This window comes from Thrips palmi, unplaced genomic scaffold (assembly GCF_012932325.1).
Source record: "Thrips palmi isolate BJ-2018 unplaced genomic scaffold, TpBJ-2018v1 HiC_scaffold_12, whole genome shotgun sequence".
In the NCBI taxonomy this organism is placed as follows: Eukaryota; Metazoa; Arthropoda; class Insecta; order Thysanoptera; family Thripidae; genus Thrips; species Thrips palmi.
Window position 1 is genome coordinate 10581319 of NW_023144623.1, and position 21260 is coordinate 10602578.

General features: G+C 62.9%; 1 protein-coding gene across 2 annotated transcripts in view; it reads right to left on the bottom strand.

The window, feature by feature from the left end:
* Positions 1 to 20949, bottom strand: part of LOC117640057 — a 37224-nt gene extending 16275 nt beyond the window's left edge. For both annotated transcript variants that reach the window (XM_034376277.1, XM_034376278.1), the window contains exon 1: positions 19291 to 20949. In XM_034376277.1, the coding sequence (XP_034232168.1) occupies positions 19291 to 20829 (1539 nt within the window). In that variant the 5' untranslated portion in view covers positions 20830 to 20949. The remainder of the gene's footprint in view (positions 1 to 19290) is intronic.
* Positions 20950 to 21260: the final 311 nt, after the last annotated feature.

Here is a 21260-nt window from a genome sequence, read left to right on the forward strand (position 1 = left end):
GACGGGAAGCTCGGTGCACCGCCAAAAAGTGGAGGCAAGCGTTGGCGGGGAAAGGTTCCAGATGGAAAGACCCAGAAGGGCCAGAAGGTGAAGTGGTCTCGGTGGTCTCTTTGACGGCATCGTAACGACGAGAGAGAGAGACTTTCCGTGGAATAACGGCCAGCGCGTTGCCATGGCGACGGCTTCCCGACGAGGACGACGAGGACAGCCGGAAGGCGTGCCTGCCTGCACCGCCGCCCGCTCGAGGGTTTAGCGCGCCGTCAACGCGATGCGCGCGCACGCGTGCCACGCTCGCGTCGCTCTGTCTCTCTCGCACGCGGAGAGGAAGCCCAGCGCCCGCGTCGCTCTGTCTCTCTCGCACCCACGGGAAGCAGGCCGGGCGCATCGCGGGCGGGGTCAACGATTCCGTCTCGCCGACCAACGCACCTCTGTATGCAACACGCGTCTAATGAGTGGAGAGGAGCGGTTCGAGCACAGCGAGGCGCACTGTAGGTTCTCTCGAACAGACCGTGCGCATTTTAATTGGTTTCGTTTAGTGGCTGAGAACCTCGTAGGGCCGTAGTACAGCTTGAGCTTACAAAATCATTAAATATTTAATAGTTAATTTTTTTTTCCTGTTTGGCAGTGTGGCTCACGTGCCACGACGGCAGTCTCGGGCGGTTCGGATGGGGTGCTCACCGCGCGGCTAGCCGCAGCCCCCCCCCCTAATAATCGGCATGTTACTGAAGCCTTTCCTTTCCATCACGCCAGATAAGACGCCGATCCATCGGCCGGCCACACTCCAGGCGTCGCGGCGGACGGACAGGCGGAAAAAAAATTAAAATGAAACGCGGTTTTCTTTTTTTTTTGCGTGGCCGCTTTCACCGGGGTTCGAACCCACGACCCGCGCGATAAGCTGCGCGCGTTATCGTCCGGAAACGGGCGCCGTCTCGCGTCACCTCGCCCACCTACGCCGAACGACAAGGCGAACAAGGAGGAAAATAAAATGTGGGTCCGTCTGTCTGGCGGCCTGGCGGCCGGGAACGCATTTCAAACCTCAAGGTGTTCGATGACACAGACACAGGGGCGGACGGACAGGCGGACCCACACTCGCACAAAACGGAACTTGTGAGACGTCTCGATGGCCGGGGAGGTCATCGTGGAGGTAAGGGTCCCGTCGGTCGTGGGCGGCCTGGCTCCCCCCTCTGCTTTGCATGTTCCCCACGTAATTCAGACAGGAGCATCGCCGCGGCCGAGTGAACAGCTGCAGCGTTTTGCAACGCGATGACGAGACGGAACGTCACGCTCCAGGTTCGGCGGGGACAAGATGGTTCCTCTCGGGTGTGGAGTGGGTTTGTTTACCTGGTTGTAGGACCGCGGCAGTCGCCTGGCGGGCGGCGAGTAGGGGAAGCGCGGGCCGCGGCGCCACGGCGGGGTGGCGTCGCCATTCTGGCCGTGGCCGTGGCCGTCACCGCCGAGCAGGGCCTGGCACGCGAGGCAGCGGCGTCGGAAGCGCACCGCGGGGCCCGACGACGACGGCGACCCCGAGCACTCCACCACCATCACCAGGCACATGGCGCATCGTGGGGAACGCCGAGACCGAGGCCGAGGCCCATAGGGTGCGCCGCGCTGTGCGCGCTGTGCCCCGGGGCTGGGGGTGGCGGCGGCTTGGCCGGCCTGGCCCGCGCTCAGCGCGCTCAGCCAGCCACAGGTGGAGGCGATGCGGCCGCCGGATCAAAACGGAAATGCCGCCGCCGGCGGCGGGGCGCGAACCCACGCCACGCGCAGGCCGCACAAGGCCGCGCGTCCTGCGGAGCCCGGCGTCCCTTCACTCGGACACCTGGCGAGACGCACTGATGACACTGGCACACCTGACGGACGCGTCGCGGACTGACTCACGCACACACTCACACACGACGCGCGCGGCACCGCGGCGGGCTCGGCCCACACCACAGACACGGTACGACTGTCCGCGTGAGGCCGCTGCCGAGCCTGCGTCGCTGCGTCCGCCTCGCGCGGCTGTCTACGGGGCACTGGGCCTGGGCCCCGCTGGGACTGGGCCCCGCCACGCCGCGCACGCCGCGCACGCCACGGCGATGGAGATGGCGGGGGCCATGGCGGGGCGGCCTCGCGGCCAGCGTCGCCGTGGTGCGGCGGTCCAGAACACCCGCCCCGCCCCGCCACGCCCCGCCCGCGCGGTGCGGAGCGCAGCACCTTGCCGAAACTCGACCCTCCGACAGCAGACACGCGCCAACGGTTAACTACGTCACTGTGATATTCTTTCGATTCGGACCGAAAATCATTCAAATATCAACAATCGGGCGCCAAATAAGATTTTCACCCGGAAAGGATCTTTCAAAAATAATGGTTTTCTACTTTGGCAGGCCCATTTTTTGGGATGGTCCACAACCGACACGTCCAAACGAGACGTCAATATCTCCGTCATTTAAATAGGCGTTATCTTCGCATCTTTGCGAAATGGATGGCGAAGCAGAAACAGTACCAGTCGTGTCTGCTGCAAGTGTGAGTGATAGTGTGTGTACGTGTGTGCCTGTGCGTGTGTGCACTACCCACTACCTCCGGTAACGGGGACACCAAGATAAGCAGGGAGGCGATAGAAGAAGAAATCGACCTACTATTGCATTTAAGGCATCGATGCTTCCTCGACGGCCTGGCCGGCCTGGCTGGACGCTCCAGGTCGCTGCAGCTGGACGCTGTCCAGAGAGAGAGAGAGAGAGAGAGAGAGAGACAGAGAGATACTGGAGCAGGTACTACTGCCCGGTGATTTACCTCACTGCAAAACGGCCCTGATACTGACAGCGGCAAAAGAAGAAAAACGACATTTCAAGGGCCGGGCGGGCGCGAGCGCCAGACGCCGGTGCACAGTGGGCCAGAAGACCGGCGGTGGCGGTCAAAATCCCGGGCGCGTTTTGAGCTCCAGAGTCGCTGAATGGGACCCGAACCGAACGTGTGACCCCACCAATGGATTGCTCTCCGAACGAGGAATCCATTGGTGGGGTCACACGTTCGGTTCGAGTCCTGATCAGCGACTCTGGAGCTCAAAACGCGTCTAGAGTTTTGGCCGCCGGCGCCGGTCTTCCCGCCCACCTGTCGGTGCAGCGCGCCCAGCGAAAAGCGAAGAGCGGTTCGACAATGACCTGACGTAACGTCGCGGGGCCGAACGGGGCTCACGTGAGGGCCGAAGGTGCCGAAGGGGCCCGCGACCGAAGGCAGGAAAAGAAAGCCTCCACGACTAAATGGCGACGGGCGGGCTGCAGCGACGCAGCGACGCACCAGCGCGGCGAGTCCCAAATCGCTGGAAAACCGGAAAGGACCGCCACCCGCAGCGACGCGCAGCACAGCCCAGCACGACCCCGCCGAGTTTCCGGCACTTGTAAGCGACCGCGCGTGCGTGCATGTGTGTGCGTCTGTCTGTCCGTCCGTCCGTCGGTCCGTTACGACGTCATTGGAAACACCCCCACCCTGAGAAATTCGGGCATCGATCAAGAGCCCCAATAATCATCATGTCATCCGCGTTGTCCTCCACCAAGCCCCAAGCCCGGTCTGCCTTCAAACGGACGCCCAGCGCGATTCGGTGCATTATTGCATAACCAGCAAACGGCCCGCCAATAAAGTCGCGCGTGTGTGTGTCAGTGTGTGTATGCGTTATGGCAACGGTTGAAATAACCCGCCATTCAGACTATAACGACGAGGCGCGGTAAATATGCTAATTGCATTTTCGATGCCGCGTGACTAACTTCGCGCGTGTGTGCCACAGCAGCAGTGCGCGCGCACACACACACACACACACACACACACACACACACGGCGATACAAACAAACACACCAACACACACACACACAGACAGAGGCCTGTTCGAGATCGGACACGGCTAGTTAATTGCTTTTAAGATGGCGGCGTATGCTGGAGGTAATCTTATAAAGGAGCGCTGGCATAGTGACCCTAATGCACCGATGTCGGGCTACCGATAGCCGCAGCTGCAACGTTGTCTCTCCTCCTCTTGTTGTTGTTGTTGTTGTTGTTGTGGCGGCCGGCAGGCTCGGCCCGACGGAGGATGTGGATCGGCCTGCAAGAGGCCTTGACTGACCAAGAAAGACCAAGTGCTTCACTTTTACTGCATTCTTCCGGGGAAGCGCGCGCGCGCGCTCCGAATTCACCTTGAGTTTCAGAAATACGACTCCGCGTGGTCGCCGCACGCCGCACGCGCAGCGCGCGGGGCGGTGGCCGAGTCCGTCCGGACGGCCAGAAACCCGCAAATCGCGAAGCCGCACGCGGTTTGGACTTGCAGGCACACTGGTGGAGCCACAACGGCGGACAGGCTTTCGGCAGAACGCGGCCCCAGTGGACCGGAAGTGCGCCGCCGAAGTGCCGCGGCGCGAACCTCGGACCTCGGACGCCCACGCCGCCGCGCGCAGTGGCTGCACGTCGAAGCAGCGCGCCTTGGTGGCCCAGCCTTGCCGCCGTCTAGCCGCAGCGCGCCGGCGTCGGATGGGCGGCCTGCCTCCCAGGCGGCGGCACCGCGCAGCACCGCGCAGCCCAGCCGCCACGCCACCCAAGACAACTCCCAAGCACCTCCCGAGCACGGCCGCTTCATCAATCCGGAACCCTGGCCAAGTTTTCGTGCCGCCGCTGAAAACTGGGAGTTGGTGGGGATGGTTTCTCGTTTCCCGTCGGGTGCACTGACTTTCTGCCTCGGCCGAAAGCATTAACTCGAGTGTCGCGAAGTGACGGCGGACGGCCGTTTAGTGACGGGCCCTCCTGACACGCGACATGGCCGACATGGGCAGGACGCAGTGTAGTGACACGGGCCGAAAGCATTAACTCGAGTGTCGCGAAGTGACTGCGGACGGCCGTTTAGTGACGGGCCCTCCTGACACGCGACATGGCCGACATGGGCAGGACGCAGTGTAGTGACACGGGTCGAGGCGCAGGCGCGCTGGCGGCCCCCGCCGAGGCCCCCGCCCTGCTGCCGCTCCGCGAGTCCGCGACGCCGCGACGCAGAGCCGCGTAACTGCGTCCCCGCCGCGTCCCCGCCGGCCGGGCCCCGTCCAGTTAGGGCGACGAGGACGCGAGGACACGGCTTCAATGCACCTCTTAATGAATTAATAATAAACGCGCGGGCGACGGCCTGCCGGCCGCCATTATCTGTCCCTGTCGCACTCATGGGGCTCTCCGAAAGGGTGCGAGAGAGACAGGACGAGACAGCTGACGGCCAGCGCGACAGGCGGTGGGCCGCGGGGACCACTCAGCGGCCAGCCTCGCGAGATGGACGAGCTTCGACGGGGATACCTCAGCGGCTAGTCCGCCTCGGCCGGCCTCGGCCGAAACCGAAACGAAGCCATAATCCGTTACGAAAGGGGAGCCGCGGGCTGGTCGCTCCGTCGCTCCGTCTCTCTCGCACTCTGGTTACGTGTTACATGGACGGGCTTTACTGCTTTACAGCCAAAAGTTTCCGTCAACACGCGGGGCAGGTCACTGCTGGTCCCCGGAGTGGGCGCGGAGGCCCGGCCACAGTGGGCCAGAGGACCGGTGGAGGCGGCCAAAATTCTAGACGCCTCAGAGTCGCTAAATGGGACTGGAACCGAACGTGTGACCCCACCAATGGATTGCTCTCCGAACGAGGCATCCATTGGTGGGGTCACACGTTCGGTTCGAGTGCTGGAGCTCAAAACGCGTCTAGAGTTTTGGCCGCCTCCGCCGGTCTTCTGGTCCACTGTGAGGCGGCATGGCTACGCTGGGCTACGCCGGCAGTCGCTGGGATAGGCTGGCAGTGCCTCACCTGTGGGAATCACCAAAACCGGCCCGGCCTGTCGACAGCCAGTCCGTCGACGGGTCCTCTGCCTCAGAGGCAAAATCAAATCTATTTTCGGATTCAAATTTCGAGTGTGGTTTTCTCGGGGGTCGGGTCGAGTCCTGCACACTACACTGGTAGGGCCGGGGCGCGGGGCCGCGGGGCTGCGACCACCGGCAAGGCGGCAAGGTCCCCGTGAGTTACTGGTGGTGTGCACGCGAAGGCCCAGCCGGCCAGCCTGCCCTGCCCTCGCCTCGCGCCTGTCCACGCTTCCCTTGTCATGACAAGAAAATGGCGAGAATTCCTCATCCCGAGTCAAAACAATAAGCGAAATGGATCTGCTAAGAAACCAACGCACGCACGCACGCACACCGACACAATGTGACTGACGGCAGTGTTTTCGCCAACCTGGTGCTTGCAATCTTCCCTTCACGGCTCCTCTGACGAGCCATCAAGCCCTCACGTGTCCGCTCCACTCCGATGCCGAATACGGTGCCTCCGTCTCTCTCGCACCCCTGCGGGACGCCCCACGAGTGCGGGAGAGACAGACGCACCATTCGGAACCGCGGTGCCCGCTGGCACCTCGCAGAAATTAGTATTCGCAGGCAACTAGGAGAACAGCGGAGGCAGCCAGGAGGTGAGTCCTAACAGGCCGAGCGGCCAGACAGGTATCAGAGTACCCACCGGGGATTGGGTGTCATCTTCCTGGACACGCAACGCCTTGTGTGTGTGTGCGTGTGTGTGAAGTGTTGCTCGCTGCGTGTTGTTAGCCAATTTGTATCGGCAAGCGCGTTCACGCACACACTGCCCCGCACTGCCCCCTCCCCCCCCCCCCTCCACTCCAACACGTATTCTGCACATCAAATCCGACCCCCCGCTCCCCCAACCCTCCGAAGGAAATAAAATAAAAATTAAATTACCAGCAACAACACGAAAACAACAATAGTTAAATCACACACACACCACACGCACTTACACGCGTGAACAGGACACACACACACACAACACACGTCCGCCGGAGAACATAATCCGAGCAGGCGGTGGCGGTGCGGCGGTTCGCTGGCGTCGGTTCGTGATGCTTTCTGCGCTGATTGGTTCGGAGACTCTGCCCCCCCCCCTTTCCTCGCAGCTAGGCTCCATAGAGAACACCCGACCTTGAGCCGCGCCTCTGCTGCCTATCCAACTGTACACACGCCAGGCGCCCGCCCAGCTTCTGCCTGTCTGTCTGTCTGTCCGTCCGTCCGTCCGCCTGTCTGCCACACGCAAGCGTGCAGGGGCTGCCGACCGCCCTGCCCGGCTTTCCCCCATTCAACCCTCTTTGATTTGAGGCCTTGGCCCTGGCCGAGGCCCTGGCCCTGCCCAACCTGCGAATAACGTTTCCAGGATATTGCCAATCGGGTGGGATAGGAGGGACGCCTTCTTCGCTTTGCCAGGGAAGTTTTGTTTTCTGCCGGTGACTTGGGGTCCATTTTGGGGCTATTTTCAGTCACACGCACACACACACACACGCACACACAGGCACATCAGCAAGCCCACATGCAACCGCTTCATTAGCAGTCTTATTCTTCGACGCCCCCGCACTCTTTCTCCTTTCTCCTCCCCGTCTGTCTGTCTGTCTGTCTGTCTGTCCGTCCGTCCGCGAGGTTTGCCGTCGCGGCGTGGGCGGACCGGGTCGGCGTGTTTATGAAGCGGGCGTGCCCTGCACGCCCTGCACGGACGAATGAAGACACTCGCAGTGTAGTGGGCTTGCTTCTCCTTCCGCTAGCAGTGCCGCGACAGCCGCGACAGGCGATAGTGCAGCGCGGTCCCCGATCGCCAATCGTTATTCGCAGTCGGGGCAATACCGCCTCCAATAACAGTTATTCGCAGTTAACACGCGCCCTGGCAGGAAGGCGTTAACTGGCGAGGTCGTTCACCCGCCGCGTCGCCGCGCTGCCCGTGGCCATGCCGTGGCTGCGGCTCGCCGTGGCCGCCTGGCCGCCTAAATGCCCCCCGCCTCGCAGCCTCGCCGCCCCGCCGGCCGCCCTGGCCGCCCTGGCCGCGGTGACCGAGACACGAATACATTACCCGAGAGGGGCGCCCCGCCCCGCCCCCCCGCACTCCCACGACGGCCGACGGCCACCTCCCGGGGAGCGACAGCAACTCTGCGACAGCAACTCTGCGACAGCGACTCTGCGACCCGGAATGCGCCAACATCGCGCTCGCCTTGCCTCGCCTTGCGCGCCGTGCCGGTGGACCCGCCCGCAGCGCACCTGCGCGTCGCGGGTCTGCCTGCCGTCCGGGGGCTCCGGCTCTCTCCCCTCTCCGTCGCACTGGCGGGGCGCGCCGCGGGCCGAGGGGGTGCGAGAGAGACGGAGAGTGCGCCTCCGCTGCAGTCTGCTGCAGTTTGGTTCGGAGTCCGATCGGAGCACAGTGGAGTGGAGCGCCGCGCGACGCCGCGCGACGTGCGTCACGAGTCGTCTTTCTCTCCCCTTCGCGGGAAATCCATTTCGCGGCCGACGAGAGCAGACCACTTTTTCCTCCTCGAAACGGAGTCGTACGCACCGGCAGGCAGACAGACAGACAGACAGACTCAAAGATACGAGGTGCGCTTTAGTCTAGATGGCGGTTTGCCGCCCCCCGTGGGGCTCCGCGGCTTCGCGGTCCAGCAGGCCGAGGCGGGGCCAAGGCCGCCCCCACCCCTTCGACGGACTGCACCGCTTTCAAGTCGACAAAATAAAAAGCATCCCTTCCGAGCGGCCGCTGGCGGCGCGGCTTTCCGGCTTTCCAGCGGACGGGGGTGGAAAAGCGGCGAGAGGAAAGCAAAGCGGAAAGTAAAAGTGTGTCGCGGTTTTGAATTGCCTTCGTTACGGCGGGGCGGCCCTCCCGGTGGTAATTGGGGCTCAGGCCCGCGGCCAGCCTTGGCAGTGTACCGCCACGGGGCGCCAGACGCCGGATTGATGGAACAACAACACAAAGGACAACAACGAGCGGACTAAACGCCTTGAACGGTGCGAGTGCCGCGCTCTGGCGCGAAAAAAAAATCGCAAAGTGGACACACCTTTCGGTCCCCCATTTCGTGGACGGTGTCACCGTCTCGGAAATGGCTTTCCGAAAGAGAAAATTCGTGGCGAGTAGGCGCGAAGTCGGGAGCGGCGGCCCGGCCGCCTCGATCCCTGCTTCTCGGGACAAATTTTGGCGAGAGTCCAGGTGTGTTCTATCAGCTAGCGCGAGCGGCGGCGGCCGGCCGGTCGGCCCCACTCGACTGGGGCAGGGAGGCAGGGGACCTCCCATTGAGGCAGCCCGGGGCACGGCACGGCACGGCACGGCAGGGCACGGCCAGCTGACCCCGCCCAGCACAGCGAGCGTTAGAAAAGACGTCCAAATAAATCAGACAAGTCGTGCCAACGCTACCCTATTACGACTCGCGAAACACTTGGCGTGCAAGTGTGTGTGTGTGTGTGTGTACGCACACTATTTTAAGGACATACTGTCCGACAGGAATGTTTGTTTCAGTAATCACCTCCTCTTCCCACAGCTGTCACGCGAGCGACGAGTAGTACGCGGACCGACCAGGCGCAAGTGTACCAGTGTAAGTCGCAATAACCGCAAACGCACAAAGTATTCACACGTGCACTAGAGCGGCGTCGCTCATCATCGGGCCGCGCGGGGGGGGGGGGAATCTCAGGCGAGACAAAAGACTCACTCACACAGACGCACAGGCACACACACACACACACACGAACGTCAAGCGCAGCAGCAGCGCAGCATCGGAGCCGAAATCTTTCTCATACCGGCGTCGTGTGTGACGCATTTAAACGGCACGACACACACACACACACACACACACACACACACACACACAGGGCAGGGGGAATCGGCGCGGCTCGACGGCGGGAAAAGACATACCGGGAAGCGCACCACAGTGGCCGCCAGTGGCGTGGCGGCGGTGCAATGCCGCATGCCGGGGCATGGCGGGGCATGGCGGGGCATGGCGGGGCATGGCTGGCGGCACGGCGGCACCGCGCCGCGCTGCGTTGCAGCATGCCCCGCGGCGTGCACGCGAGCGCTAAATGTTTCTCCAAGCATTCCATCCTCGGAGTGTGTGTGTGTGCGTGAGAGATGCACCGGGGCGAAAAAAAAAAGGAAGCGGCCTCTCCTCATCTTCGGTGACGAAGAGATCGTTTCATGCCAGCGCGACACACTGTCGAAAATAGAGCCGGGGGAATCCGGTATTGTTGGCTATACGTGCCGCCACCTCGATTTTGGCAAAGTGAGCTGCTGCTTGCACCGAGTGGTGGTACAGTGTATCGGAGACGTGCACACGGGAAGGTCAAGTGACGCACGGAAAAAGTAACCCGCTAGCGCGCGCACAGGGCAGTGATATGCAGAAACGTGTTCGCGGCCCGCCTCTACAAAACATTTATTTCGCTTCTTCGGAGTAACGGCCGCGGCGCCCACCGTTATGGCCGATAAACATTCCGGAGCCTTCAAAGAGAGCAGAGGGATGATTTGCATATTTTTAACAGCGCCGGCTCGCTTGGCGCGGTGCCGACGTACGCTCCAGGTACATTCAAGTCGTGGGGACCCCCCCCCCCCCCTCCTCTCGTGCTCTCTGCTTCAGGCCTCACTTCCTTTTACCCGCACCGAACGTTTAGCCCACCTGGTCCTTGCGACCGCTTGGAACGCCCCCAGCATCCACGCACATCACACGGACGGACGGACAGACAGACAGACAGACAGACAGACAGACAGACAGACAGACAGACAGACAGACAGACAGACAGACAGACAGACAGACAGACAGACAGACAGACAGACAGACAGACAGACAGACAGACAGACTCCCTCGTGACTCAGAGCGGGCGTGGGTGTCGACTTAGCAACATTCGCGGATACTTCTTTTTTCCCCACCTTCGTTCGCATGATGATAAGGTTTCGAAATGTCATGCGGGCAGCATCTATCGGAAGACGGTAAAACCAAACACATGCTTCAATGATGGCATCCAATCATGCATACTTCTTTGGGATTTTTTTTTTCGTGCTGCTCAGCGAGGACACTTGGTCGTAAAGGCAGAGGACCCGTCACGGATCGTAAATTAGCGACCATTTCAAGTGAGCCGAAATCACAAGCGGGCGCCGTTTACGATCGAAGCTTGGTCTATGAGCCACGGCGCCACGGCACGGCCTGGGTTTGCCTGGTTTCTTTTTGGTTTTATGCCCGGCGCGGCGTACGGCGTGCCTGATGCAGGCAGCACACGTGCGGGGAGACTGGCGATACAGGCCTTCCTTCGCGTTTCATTTCGCCGGGCTGTGCGTCTCCCTCGCTCTCGAGCCGCGCGCCGCGGGGCTGCGAGGGAGACAGCGGGGCCCTCGGCTGGGCCCCAGCACCCGTCGGGCGGCTTTCCCGAAATTTACCTCCCGGCCGGCGAGGCGAGCTGGCCGTCTCGTTAGCTAGCCGCTACCCTAGGCCCGCCCCAGGCCCGCTGCACACCTGTTGGGCTGCGTCCGGGGCGCCACCGTGACGGCAGAGGACCAATGGGAACCCGGCGCCGCGCGGACGCAGCCGATGGCACCACCACGGCGCCGCCACGGCGCCGCCACGGCACCGCCATCACGACGCACTGCAAGCGGCTGGCTGGGTGCGCGCCGACGGGTCCAAGCGGCGAAGCGGCGACCATCGCGGGGGTCATCATGTCGCGGCGGCACACCGGCTGGCGACCGGGCGCGTGGCCTTTGGGCCTGCCCGCAGCCGGTCCCGGCCGGTCCCGGTCCGGTCCGCCGGGCGGGCGGGCCCACTGTAAGTACGTGCTGCAGGTCATGATCCGCCTCGCCGCACTGCCCGCACCGCCCGCACCCACCGCGACACGACACGCCGCGTGTCCGATAGGCATCTTGGAGGAGATGAAGCCCTCCGAGTTGGCGGGGCGAAGCAAGCGACGCAAGCGACGGCAGCCGCGGCCATATCGCAGTGTCGCAGCGGGTGGTCGAGTGTCCCGTGGCCGCGGGACTTCCCGGACTTCCCTGGGGTGCACGTCACGACCGCACAGTGGGCCAGCAGACCGGCGCCAACGGCCAAAACTCTAGACGCGTTTTGAGCTGCAGAGTCGCTAAATGGGACGTGAACCAAACGTGTGACCCCACCAATCGATTCCTCGTTCGGAGAGCAATCCACTGGTGGGGTCACACGTTTGATTCGAGCCCCATTTAGCGACTCTGTAGCTCAAAAAGCGTCTAGAGTTTTGGCCGCCTCCAACTGTCTTCCAGCCCACTGTGGACCTGCTCGAGCTTAGGCGGCCGCGGCGGAAGCTGAGTTGGCCGACACATATTCGCGCGGGCCGAGGTCGTTTTTGACAGAGAGCAGGGAAGGACGCCAACTTTCCCGGCCCTCAGCCCTTCGGCCCTTCGGTCTGGCTGACAGTTTCCGGCGCGGCAATGGCACCGGAATTGGCAGTGTGCTGCGCTCGCATGGCGCTCGCTGCCCCGACACCGCCAGGCCGCCAGGCCGCCAGGCCGTCGGGGGAACTTTTTCACGTCGAATCAACGACAAGTTCGATCAGACGACTGCCGCGCGCTGCTGCGGGTGGCTAGAGCAGTGTATGCGGCGGCGGCGACGACGTTAGTCGCCGCGTTCTTTCTTCTTTTTTTCTTTTTCTAGGTCGGCTAGCTCTCGCCCGTCCCTCGCCCGCGTCAACCCCTTTTCTTTATTTCCTGCCCCACATACAGCGCTGGAATTGGAAATGAGAGGCCGCGAAGGGGTGCGGCGGGGTCGCTGCGGCTGGGGGGGGGGGGGGGGAGAGCAGAGGGACTGCTGAGTCGACGCACAGAGACCCACTCAGAAAGTAGATCTACGGCGGGATGAGCAAAGACGGCTTCCCATTCCCAAGCGTCCCAAAAAAATCCCCCCCCTCCTTTTCAAAAATTGAAAGAGAAACACAAAGTTGAGGCAGAAACAAAAAATGCAACATGAAGCAAAATTGCAACAAGAAGAAAAATTTGCATCAGAAAGGAAAAATTCCAACAGAAACGAAAATCGCTACTCGAAAATGGCCAAAACTTGGGCTTTGTCTTGAGGAAGGGTAAGGGGGCTGGCGAGGCGAGCGCTGCAGTGCCGCCGAGTGGCGCGCCATGCAAGGAAGCCCTGACAGGGTCAAGAGGGTGGCAACCCTGCCGGGGTGTGGCGGCGCGGCTGGCGCGGCTGCCGAGGGTGGCGCACCTGACAGCGGCACAAAGTTGCGGTGTGGTGGTACGTACAGTCGCGGCAGAAAGTGCAGCGCGGGAAATGTCGGCCTGCAGCCTCGGGACTCGCACCACAAACTCCAATCACGCCAATCATAAACATTTCCATCCAGCAGCAGCGGAATGTTCCCCTGCTAAAAATGGCGACGGCCACGGGATACCACGATAGACGAGAATTATGGCTTTGAATTAGAGAGGCCGACCCGGCGATAAATTCGTTCCACTTATTGGGGCCGAAAGGCCCGCAAAGATTCGCTTCGTAATGGGTGCTCCCATGGCCCACACCGACACCCAGCCTGAGGTAACCCGAGGAGCCGGCCCGCGCCGAAAACACAGATAAAAGGAAAATGACGTAATTTAATTAAGGCGAAATATTGGCGGTCGAGGCGATAGCAGCGCGGCGTCGTCTTCCTGCCTTCGTCCGGAGTCCGGAGGTCCGGAGCCGGTTCCGTGGCCGAACAGAGCGCCGCCGGTGGCGAGGAGAACCTGATCCATCCCCGCACACTTCGGGCTTACCTACGCCACTGTTTTATTTTTAACGCGGTCGGGAAAAAAACGGAGACAACGAGATGCCTTGCGCGGGGAATTCAGTCGAGTTAGCGCGCGGCGCCTGCACTGCACGATGGACGGTGGGGACGATCGCACAGCGTCACGCCTGCACTGCAAGGCGCGGATTTTGACACCCACACTGGCGGGAAGTTCAGCAACACCTAGCCCCATATAACGAATACCTGGGCCAATGCGCATCCCCCCCCCCCAAACACGCTCACACACCGTTTCAGCCACGAAACGGCGTCGCCGTCGGAATTTATGAGGCGAACATCACAGCGACGGCTGATTCCGAACTGTGTGTTTCTCTCTCTCTCACACTCGCAGGGCCAGGCGCGTCGGGGTGCGAGTGCGAGAGAGACAGAGCGACCCGGGCCGGGCGGCAGGAAGAAGATGCAAGCGAGCGTGCCGCGTGCGAGCGCCGCGTGCGTGCGGCCGAGCGTGAGGCAGATGCGCTCACCTGATTGGCTGGCCGTCTCGGAGAGGCGTCATCGTCTGCCAATCACGGCAAAGGGCACACACACACAGGGCGGGCCGCGGCATTACGCCTCATAATTACAAGCTACACCGGCAAAAACGAAAACAAATTTTGTTGATAAACTGGACCGGGCGCGAGCTGCACGAAATTGGGGCGGGCCTGCCTGGCTGCCTCGGCGCGGTGCAGCGTGTGTGACCGGCGGCGGGGCCCGGGGGCGGCCGGGGGGGCGGGGAGGCGGGGGGCGCCCGAAATACTTCCGCGCTAGACGCGCCGCGACTCGCCACGGCTCGGCGCGTCCAAGTCTGCCCGGCCGGGCCTAGCCGGGCCTAGCCGGGCCCCGGCCCATCGCGCCTGGGCGTCGCATCCGTCGCGTCACACGGCCGCAAGGGAAGGCGTTGCGCGCGCACGTGCTCGACAATGAGGAGCCGCAAAAAACAACAACCAGCAAGAAACGCGCGTCGACGAGGTGCAGCGTCGGCGCGCACCGCCGCCCTGCAATCAGGAAGGGCGCGCCGTTGTTCGGGGTTCAAAAGTTGGCAACGCGAGGCGCGGAGAAAAGGACGCGAGCGACGCAGAGCGGCGCGTCCTTGCGTCATCGAATCGAGCACGTTACGTCTCGCGGCGGTCCTTCGGATTCCGGGGCCGGGCCGCCAGCGCCGCCAGGCCGAGCAGCCGGGCAGCACGCACGCCGCAGGGCCGCGTGTCTCCCCGCCGATCCCCCAGGGGGTGCGACAGAGAGCGACGACTTTTCGGCTTTTCGAACGCACCGCGGTCTTGGGCCGAATGGCCGAGTGGCCGAATCGGGTGTCCTGCTGACAGCCTGACAGTCGGGTCCAGCGTCCAGCGCAGTGCGCCGACCGGGGCGGACCGCGGCGGACTGACCCACACCTGTCGGCCCGAGGCACGGCGTGCACAAATAACTCGCCGAAGTCGAAGTCTTGTCCCGGCAGCTTGACTCTAGCTTGATGCATAAGGCGGGCAGGAGGAAGCGAAGGGCATCACCATGGAGGCGCCGCCCGCGCCGCAGTCCGCGCAAATGATGCGCCCCAGATGCGCTCCGCGGCGCCCCGCCCGCCTCCACGAGGACCTCCACGAGGTCCGTGAGCGCAACGAGGACAATGGACCCGCTCGCGGCACCGCAGCAGCAAGGAGGGACAAAAAGAAAGACAAAAAGCAGAGGACGAAGGGGAGGGTCATCGGGTTGCAGCGGGTGGGCGACGCCGTGGCAGGTGCGCACCTGGTTGCCATGGTTACGCCCCGCGCCCCGCGCCGGCTGATTGATAGGCCATCAGGACCGCCAAGTCCGACTGTCTGTCCGCCCGTCTGTCTCTGACTGATGAGATGTGAATGTGCGCGACTCTGTTGCGCTCGTTTGCAGCACTCTCTCGCACTCGCACGTCCACGCTCGTCAGTCAGAGAGGGACAAAAGAGGGAGAGAGAGAGAGAAGCAGAAGCAGAAGTCGGGCGGGCAGACAGACAGGCAGACAGACAGACAGACAGACAGACAGACAAGAGGCGCGGCGAGGTTCGCGGCGCGTCTTCTGACCTCATCTCGCACCAGAAGGGGCGTGGCCCGCGTGGCAACCCTGGCGTTGGAACTGCTCGCTCCTGGATGCGGTCATCGCACTGAGAAGCCAGAGGACACACACACACACACACACACACACACACACAGCGGCGGTTCGATTCGCGACGCGTTCCTCAGACACATCTCCAACTCCATAATGAGCCGCAGCCTTGACAGAAACACACCAACCACTGGCCGGACTGGCGGCCGCGGCGGCGACAATTTAGAGAAAGTTGAGGGGAAAAAAGCTGCCGTATATATAGCTCGCGACGCAGAGCAGTGTGTGTGTGTGCGTGTGAATGGGTGAGTGTGTGTGCGTGAGAACGGAACTCATCAGAAATAGCAAAGTAGCATCGATCCGCGGTGATTATAAGCGAAAGTCGTGCGATTAAGGAAATGGCTTCATCCAGGAAGAAGACCACTGCCAAGTTTTCCAGATTAATGCGTGACTTTTTTATTGACGAATTTCAATTGTTTTTTAGGGTTTGTCTTCCCGACGTACGGGAAGGGCGGGGAGACGGTTCGCACAGCCTTGAATGAACCTCAGGGTGACTCAGAGGCGGAGAGAAAAATCCGCACCGGTCCCCTGAAAAGAGTTGAACCCGTGCCAGGACCACGAAAATTTCATCGCGGGGATATTTTTAGGTTTCGAAGTTGTAGTTTAATTAGTATTTCTTTTCTGTTTTCGGACGGCAGCGCTGTAGCCGTGACGAAACTATTCGCCCCGCGCGATGTCCTGACAGCAAAGCTGATTTCTGTTCCGTTTGTCATTTTCGGAAGGATAAGTCGGTAATTGGAAATTCTTGTAGCAGAGTACGCCAACGTCACCCCGCGTTGCACTCCGACCCGAGCAGAGCGCATTCACTCATGCCCAGTGCCACCGCAGCACGTAAGGCCGGTGAGGGGAGGGGGGGAGGGGAGGGGGCGAACACAAGGGCACAGAAAGGCAGCGCCGGGGTTCGCTCGGTTCGCTCGCTATTGCTCGAATTCCGAGCGAGTTGCCGTAAATCTAAGGGATTCATCCTTCTGCCTTCCGCCGTCGGGGAGGCCGCCGCCGCAGCGCTGGCGGTGGTGGGGGTACACTGCCCGCGCCGATTTTTACCCCCGGACAAAGAGGCTAGATTTACTGCGGCATCTTGCCCTCTCGCCTGCAGGCTGCACCTCGAGCGGTGATATTCAATACTTGTGGCGACACCCCCCCACCCCACCCCACCCACCCCCCCCACCCCACCCCACCCCACCCCCACCCCGCCCACGCTCCGGCCACGCGCCGGCCACGCGTCAAAGGCGATGGCGAGAGTGCGGTGGCGGGCTGGCCGTGGAGGCGCGGGGAGGCCAGGTAAGTGTAATGAGCAGTGGCTGCGGTTTCGTCATGCGAGCGACCCAAAGGCCGAAACGCCCTAAATGGCCATTTCGCTCCAATTGCGCCACGCGGGGAGGGGGAGGTGTTAGTGCAAGGGTAATACCGAAGGCAAGGCCTCAGCAGCGCATCAACGAGATCCTCCCCGACACACCTGGACGCCTCGCTGATTGCCGGCCAGTCTGTCTCTCTCGCACCGCTGCGGGACGACCCGCGAGTGCGAGAGAGACAGACAGCGCACTGGTCGCGGAACCAGCCTGCACTGACGACGACGACGAGGTCGCTCTATCCGGCGCGCCTATCCGCTGCGCTGAAGAAGCCATTCTATCCGGTGTTTGATTGCCGTCAATGGAGAGGCAATTAGAGATAGAGGCGCAAAAAGGCGGATAAAAAGTGACGGCCCCGTCGTCGTCGGCCAGCTTGTTAGTAGTACCACGACTTAATTTGGACCAACGAGCCGCGGAGCGCAGCGGCAGGACCTTTTTTGACGTTTTCCCAGGCGTCCCCGTCCGGTGCTGTGGAGGGAGAGAGACGGGGGATAGGCCACCCGTGTTGCCCGTGGCGCCCGAGGGGTAATGCTGATGCCGTTCGAGGCACGCATTGTTTGCATAGATCGTCGAGACGACGATGATGATGTTGCCGGCGATCGTCTCCCCCTGCCCTAGCCTGCCTCTCTGCACGCTGCAGTCCACCGCGGCCCGCCTGCCCAGCCGAGCAACGTGGAGAAAATCCTCCACGCGTTTATCACGACCAAACGGAAAGATTCCGCGAGAACGAAAAATAGACAGCAGGGTAGAAAAATAAAAATGGCGATGTTGCGAAAAGTGCGGGTCGGTGTGGACTCTCCGGAGCGCAGCGATGCCCCTCCTCTCCTCTCCGCCTCGGGAAAATCGATGGCGGAGGCCGGCGGGAGTGGCGTATCGTAAAAATCTGGCTCGCACGCCGAGAACTCCAGTGCGGGTACTCGCGGCTGCTCGCGGTACGTCGCGGTACGCGGGGCTGTCTTTGTTGCCATGGCAACGTGGACGCGGCGGCGCGGCGTGTGTCGGAACGGCCGTACGGCCAAGCCCGATTCCGAGAGTCGTTTTCGTCGCTCTGCCTCTCTCGCTCTCGTAGGGCGCCGCCGGTAGGTGCGAGAGAGACAGAGCGACCAAAACGACTCTCGGAATCGGTCTGCAGGCCGAGCACGGCGAGCACGGCGCACCGGCGGCGGCGTTACGTTTCCTCAAAGAATGGCAAAGTGCTGCAGTCATTTGTACGTGCAGAGCGCAGACTCCGCAGAGTGTTCCAACAGCCGCGCCGCCCGGTTCCTTCAAAAGCACCGCAAAAAAAGCGACGGTCAGGTTATTTTCATGTTTTCGTTCGAGATTTTCGATTTGATTTTCGACGAGGCATCTGCGTTTCAGAAAGGCGAGCGGTCCGGTGTGTACCTTTCCTTTCCTTTTCGGCCAGACGCAGCCAAGCCCGGCCAAGCCCGGCCAAGCCTCGCGGGGCTGTTTTGTTTACATCCGCGCCCGCACTCACACACACACACACACAGGTTCCGTCTCCTACATTTTTGCGTCTCGCCCCACTTTTCCGAGACCTCTGCTGCACCAGCGAAGTTCCACCCCCATCGGTGTAGCCATCGAGGAGAATCATCAAATTGACTTTTCGCTGCTGAAATGGTTATTCTGACTTAGGCACGGCCCCCGGGCCTGACGCCCGCATCACCACTCTCCCCTCCACGCTGCACAATCTCAAACGCCAGGCGCGAGGGGTAATGTCTGTCACGATTCCACTGACGAATCGCGGAGGGACATGTTTGGAGAAGTGATTGATGAGGACTGGCCGAGCGCGACCCGAACGCGACCCGAGCGCGACCCGAAGGCAGCGAAGGGTGTCAGGGCCTGCGCGGGGAGCGGCAGGGCTGCGCAGGGCTCACCTCACGTCCTCACGTCCTTCGGCCTTGGAGTGCGCGCCGCGCGGACATGTAGGCTCTGCCGGGCTCTGCCTTTGTAGGGCAGCCGAGGGCAGCGCAGGGCACGGACTCGGATTGGAAAGCCATCTGGAGAGGCAAATTATTGCGCGTATGCGGGCGGCGGGCAGGCCGGGCATGGAGGGGCAAAAGAAAATGCACAGCGAGCGGCCAGCGATAGAGCAATCCTTCCTGACCTATGCTAACATTCCTATTAGGATCGCAGCGGCCTGCCGGCCCGCCGGCCTGCCAAGGGAATGGGCGTGTTTAAGTACACTGGCAGCGGGGCCGGTGCCAGGCGGCTGAGCTACCCGCTGCGAAGCTAGCCACCAGCTTGTCGCACTCCTTCACCTGGCCGACGAGGCTTACCTGCGCTCGAGCCTGCACGTCGCCCTGGGGTGCCCGCCAGGCCGGGGCGGGCCTCCGCTTGCTGTCCAGCAGCAGGTCGCTGGGGCACTTCTCGAAGATGAGGACGCGCTCGGCCACCGAGCCGCGCGTCAGGAAGGGCCGCACTGGGTTGGGGGAGTGTCCGTTGGCCTGGTTGTACCCCGAGGGCGTCGACGTCTGTCGCGGCCGCGCCGCGGGGTGGGGGACCTTGTTGGCGGCGGAGGGCGACGGGTGCCGGACGCCGTTCATGGTCGGCTTGCTGGCCAAGTCCACCGCCGGCTTGTCCTTCTTCTTGACGGGCGAGGCGGTGGGGGAGGCGGCCTTCTTGTTCTGCTTGCTGTCCTCGGCCAGGATGATGCCCGTCTTGAGGGCGTTGATGAGGCGCTCCTCCTCGCGCGCCACCTCGTCCAGGTACTCGGAGGCGCGCGCCACGGACGGCCGCTGCTTGTGCTTGAGCGGCCACGCCGGCGAACCGTCCACCGCGTCCACGGGCGAGCCCCGCTGCGGCTTCAGGTCCTCGGGGAAGGAGGTCTCAATCGTCTCCAGGAAGATCTCCTGGTGGTGCAGCGGCGGCTGCTGCGACACGGTCTTGTTGGGGCTGATGCGGGTGGGCTGGGCGGGCGCCAGGCCGGGGCTCGTGGCGCTCGGCTTGGGGGTCGGCGACGTCCGCCCGTCCAGCGGGGTGGTCGCGGCCGTCGGCGAGGAGGTCTGCTTGTTCTCGAACTTCTGCAGCGCGAACTGGATGGAGCTGGGCAGGCTCTTCCCTCCGCGCTGCTGGTGCTGCTGCTGCTGCTGCGCCGCGAGGCGCGCCTTGTCTTCCGACACGAAGTTGTTGACGAGCTGCTCGATGGCGGGCGACGGCACGGGCGACCGCCGCGACGACGCCACCTTGTTGTTGTCGTCGAGGCCGAGGTCCAGGCCGGGAGAGGTCTGCCGCAGGCGTGCCGCCTTGTCCTCCGCCACGAAGCTGTTGACCAGCTTCTCGACGGCGCGCGGCGTGGGCGACGCGGGCTGGCCGAGCCCGGGGCTGAGCCGCTGGGCCGCCTGCCGGGCCTTGTCCTCCACGACGAACTTGTTGACGAGCTGCTCCATGGCTTGCGAGCTCTGCACGCTCTGCGGCATGTTGAGGATCTCGGCCGGCGCGAGGCCGCGCGACTTCCAAGTCTGGTAAATGGCTTCCGCGTGGTCCGAGATCTGCTTGGCGATGGCCGCGATGTCCTCCTCGGGCTCGGCGCGCTCGGCGGCGCCGAACTTGTTCTTGTTGTTGTTGGGGGCGTTGGGGTTGGGGCTGGAGGTGGGGGTGCGGGTGGCGGCCGACGCGGCCATGGTTTGGCCGAGGCCAAGCAAGCTGGGCTGCGGCTTGGCGCCCTTGGTCACGGGCAGCGCGTACCCGACCACCGGCTCATTGCCGTCCGCGATGTCCGAGATGGTGTAGGCGTGCAGCAGAGGCCGAGACACCTGCAGACGGTAGGGCGCGGCCTGACGGCTCTGGCTCTGCGTCTGGCCGTGGGGCCGGTCCATCTCATGGCATGGCGGCTGCTGCCTCGGACACACCTCGTGCCAGACACGATGGGCCGGGCACGAGGCCGACGGTACGCGTCACGCGCACGCCGAGGGCAGGGAGGCCTCGGCCACGAGCGTCTGCAAGCAAAAACACCACACTATCACTGCACTGGCCAGGCACTGGCACACTTGTACACTGCACTACTTGGCGTTCGCGGCGCCGGGGGCCGTGGGCCGGCGTGGTGCGCGCGACGGGGCCTGGTGGCGGCGACTGGGGACGCGACCACGACGCCGACGTCGTCGCCGGGCAGATGCGTCGCGACGCCGGGGGGTGGGGGTGCGGCCCGGCGCGGCCGCGACGCCGAGGGACAGAATAAGACGGTCGCCGCCAACAGTCGCCGTCGCCGCGGTCTGTGTCTACCGTGTCTACGCGGAGCGCGGCGCGCAGA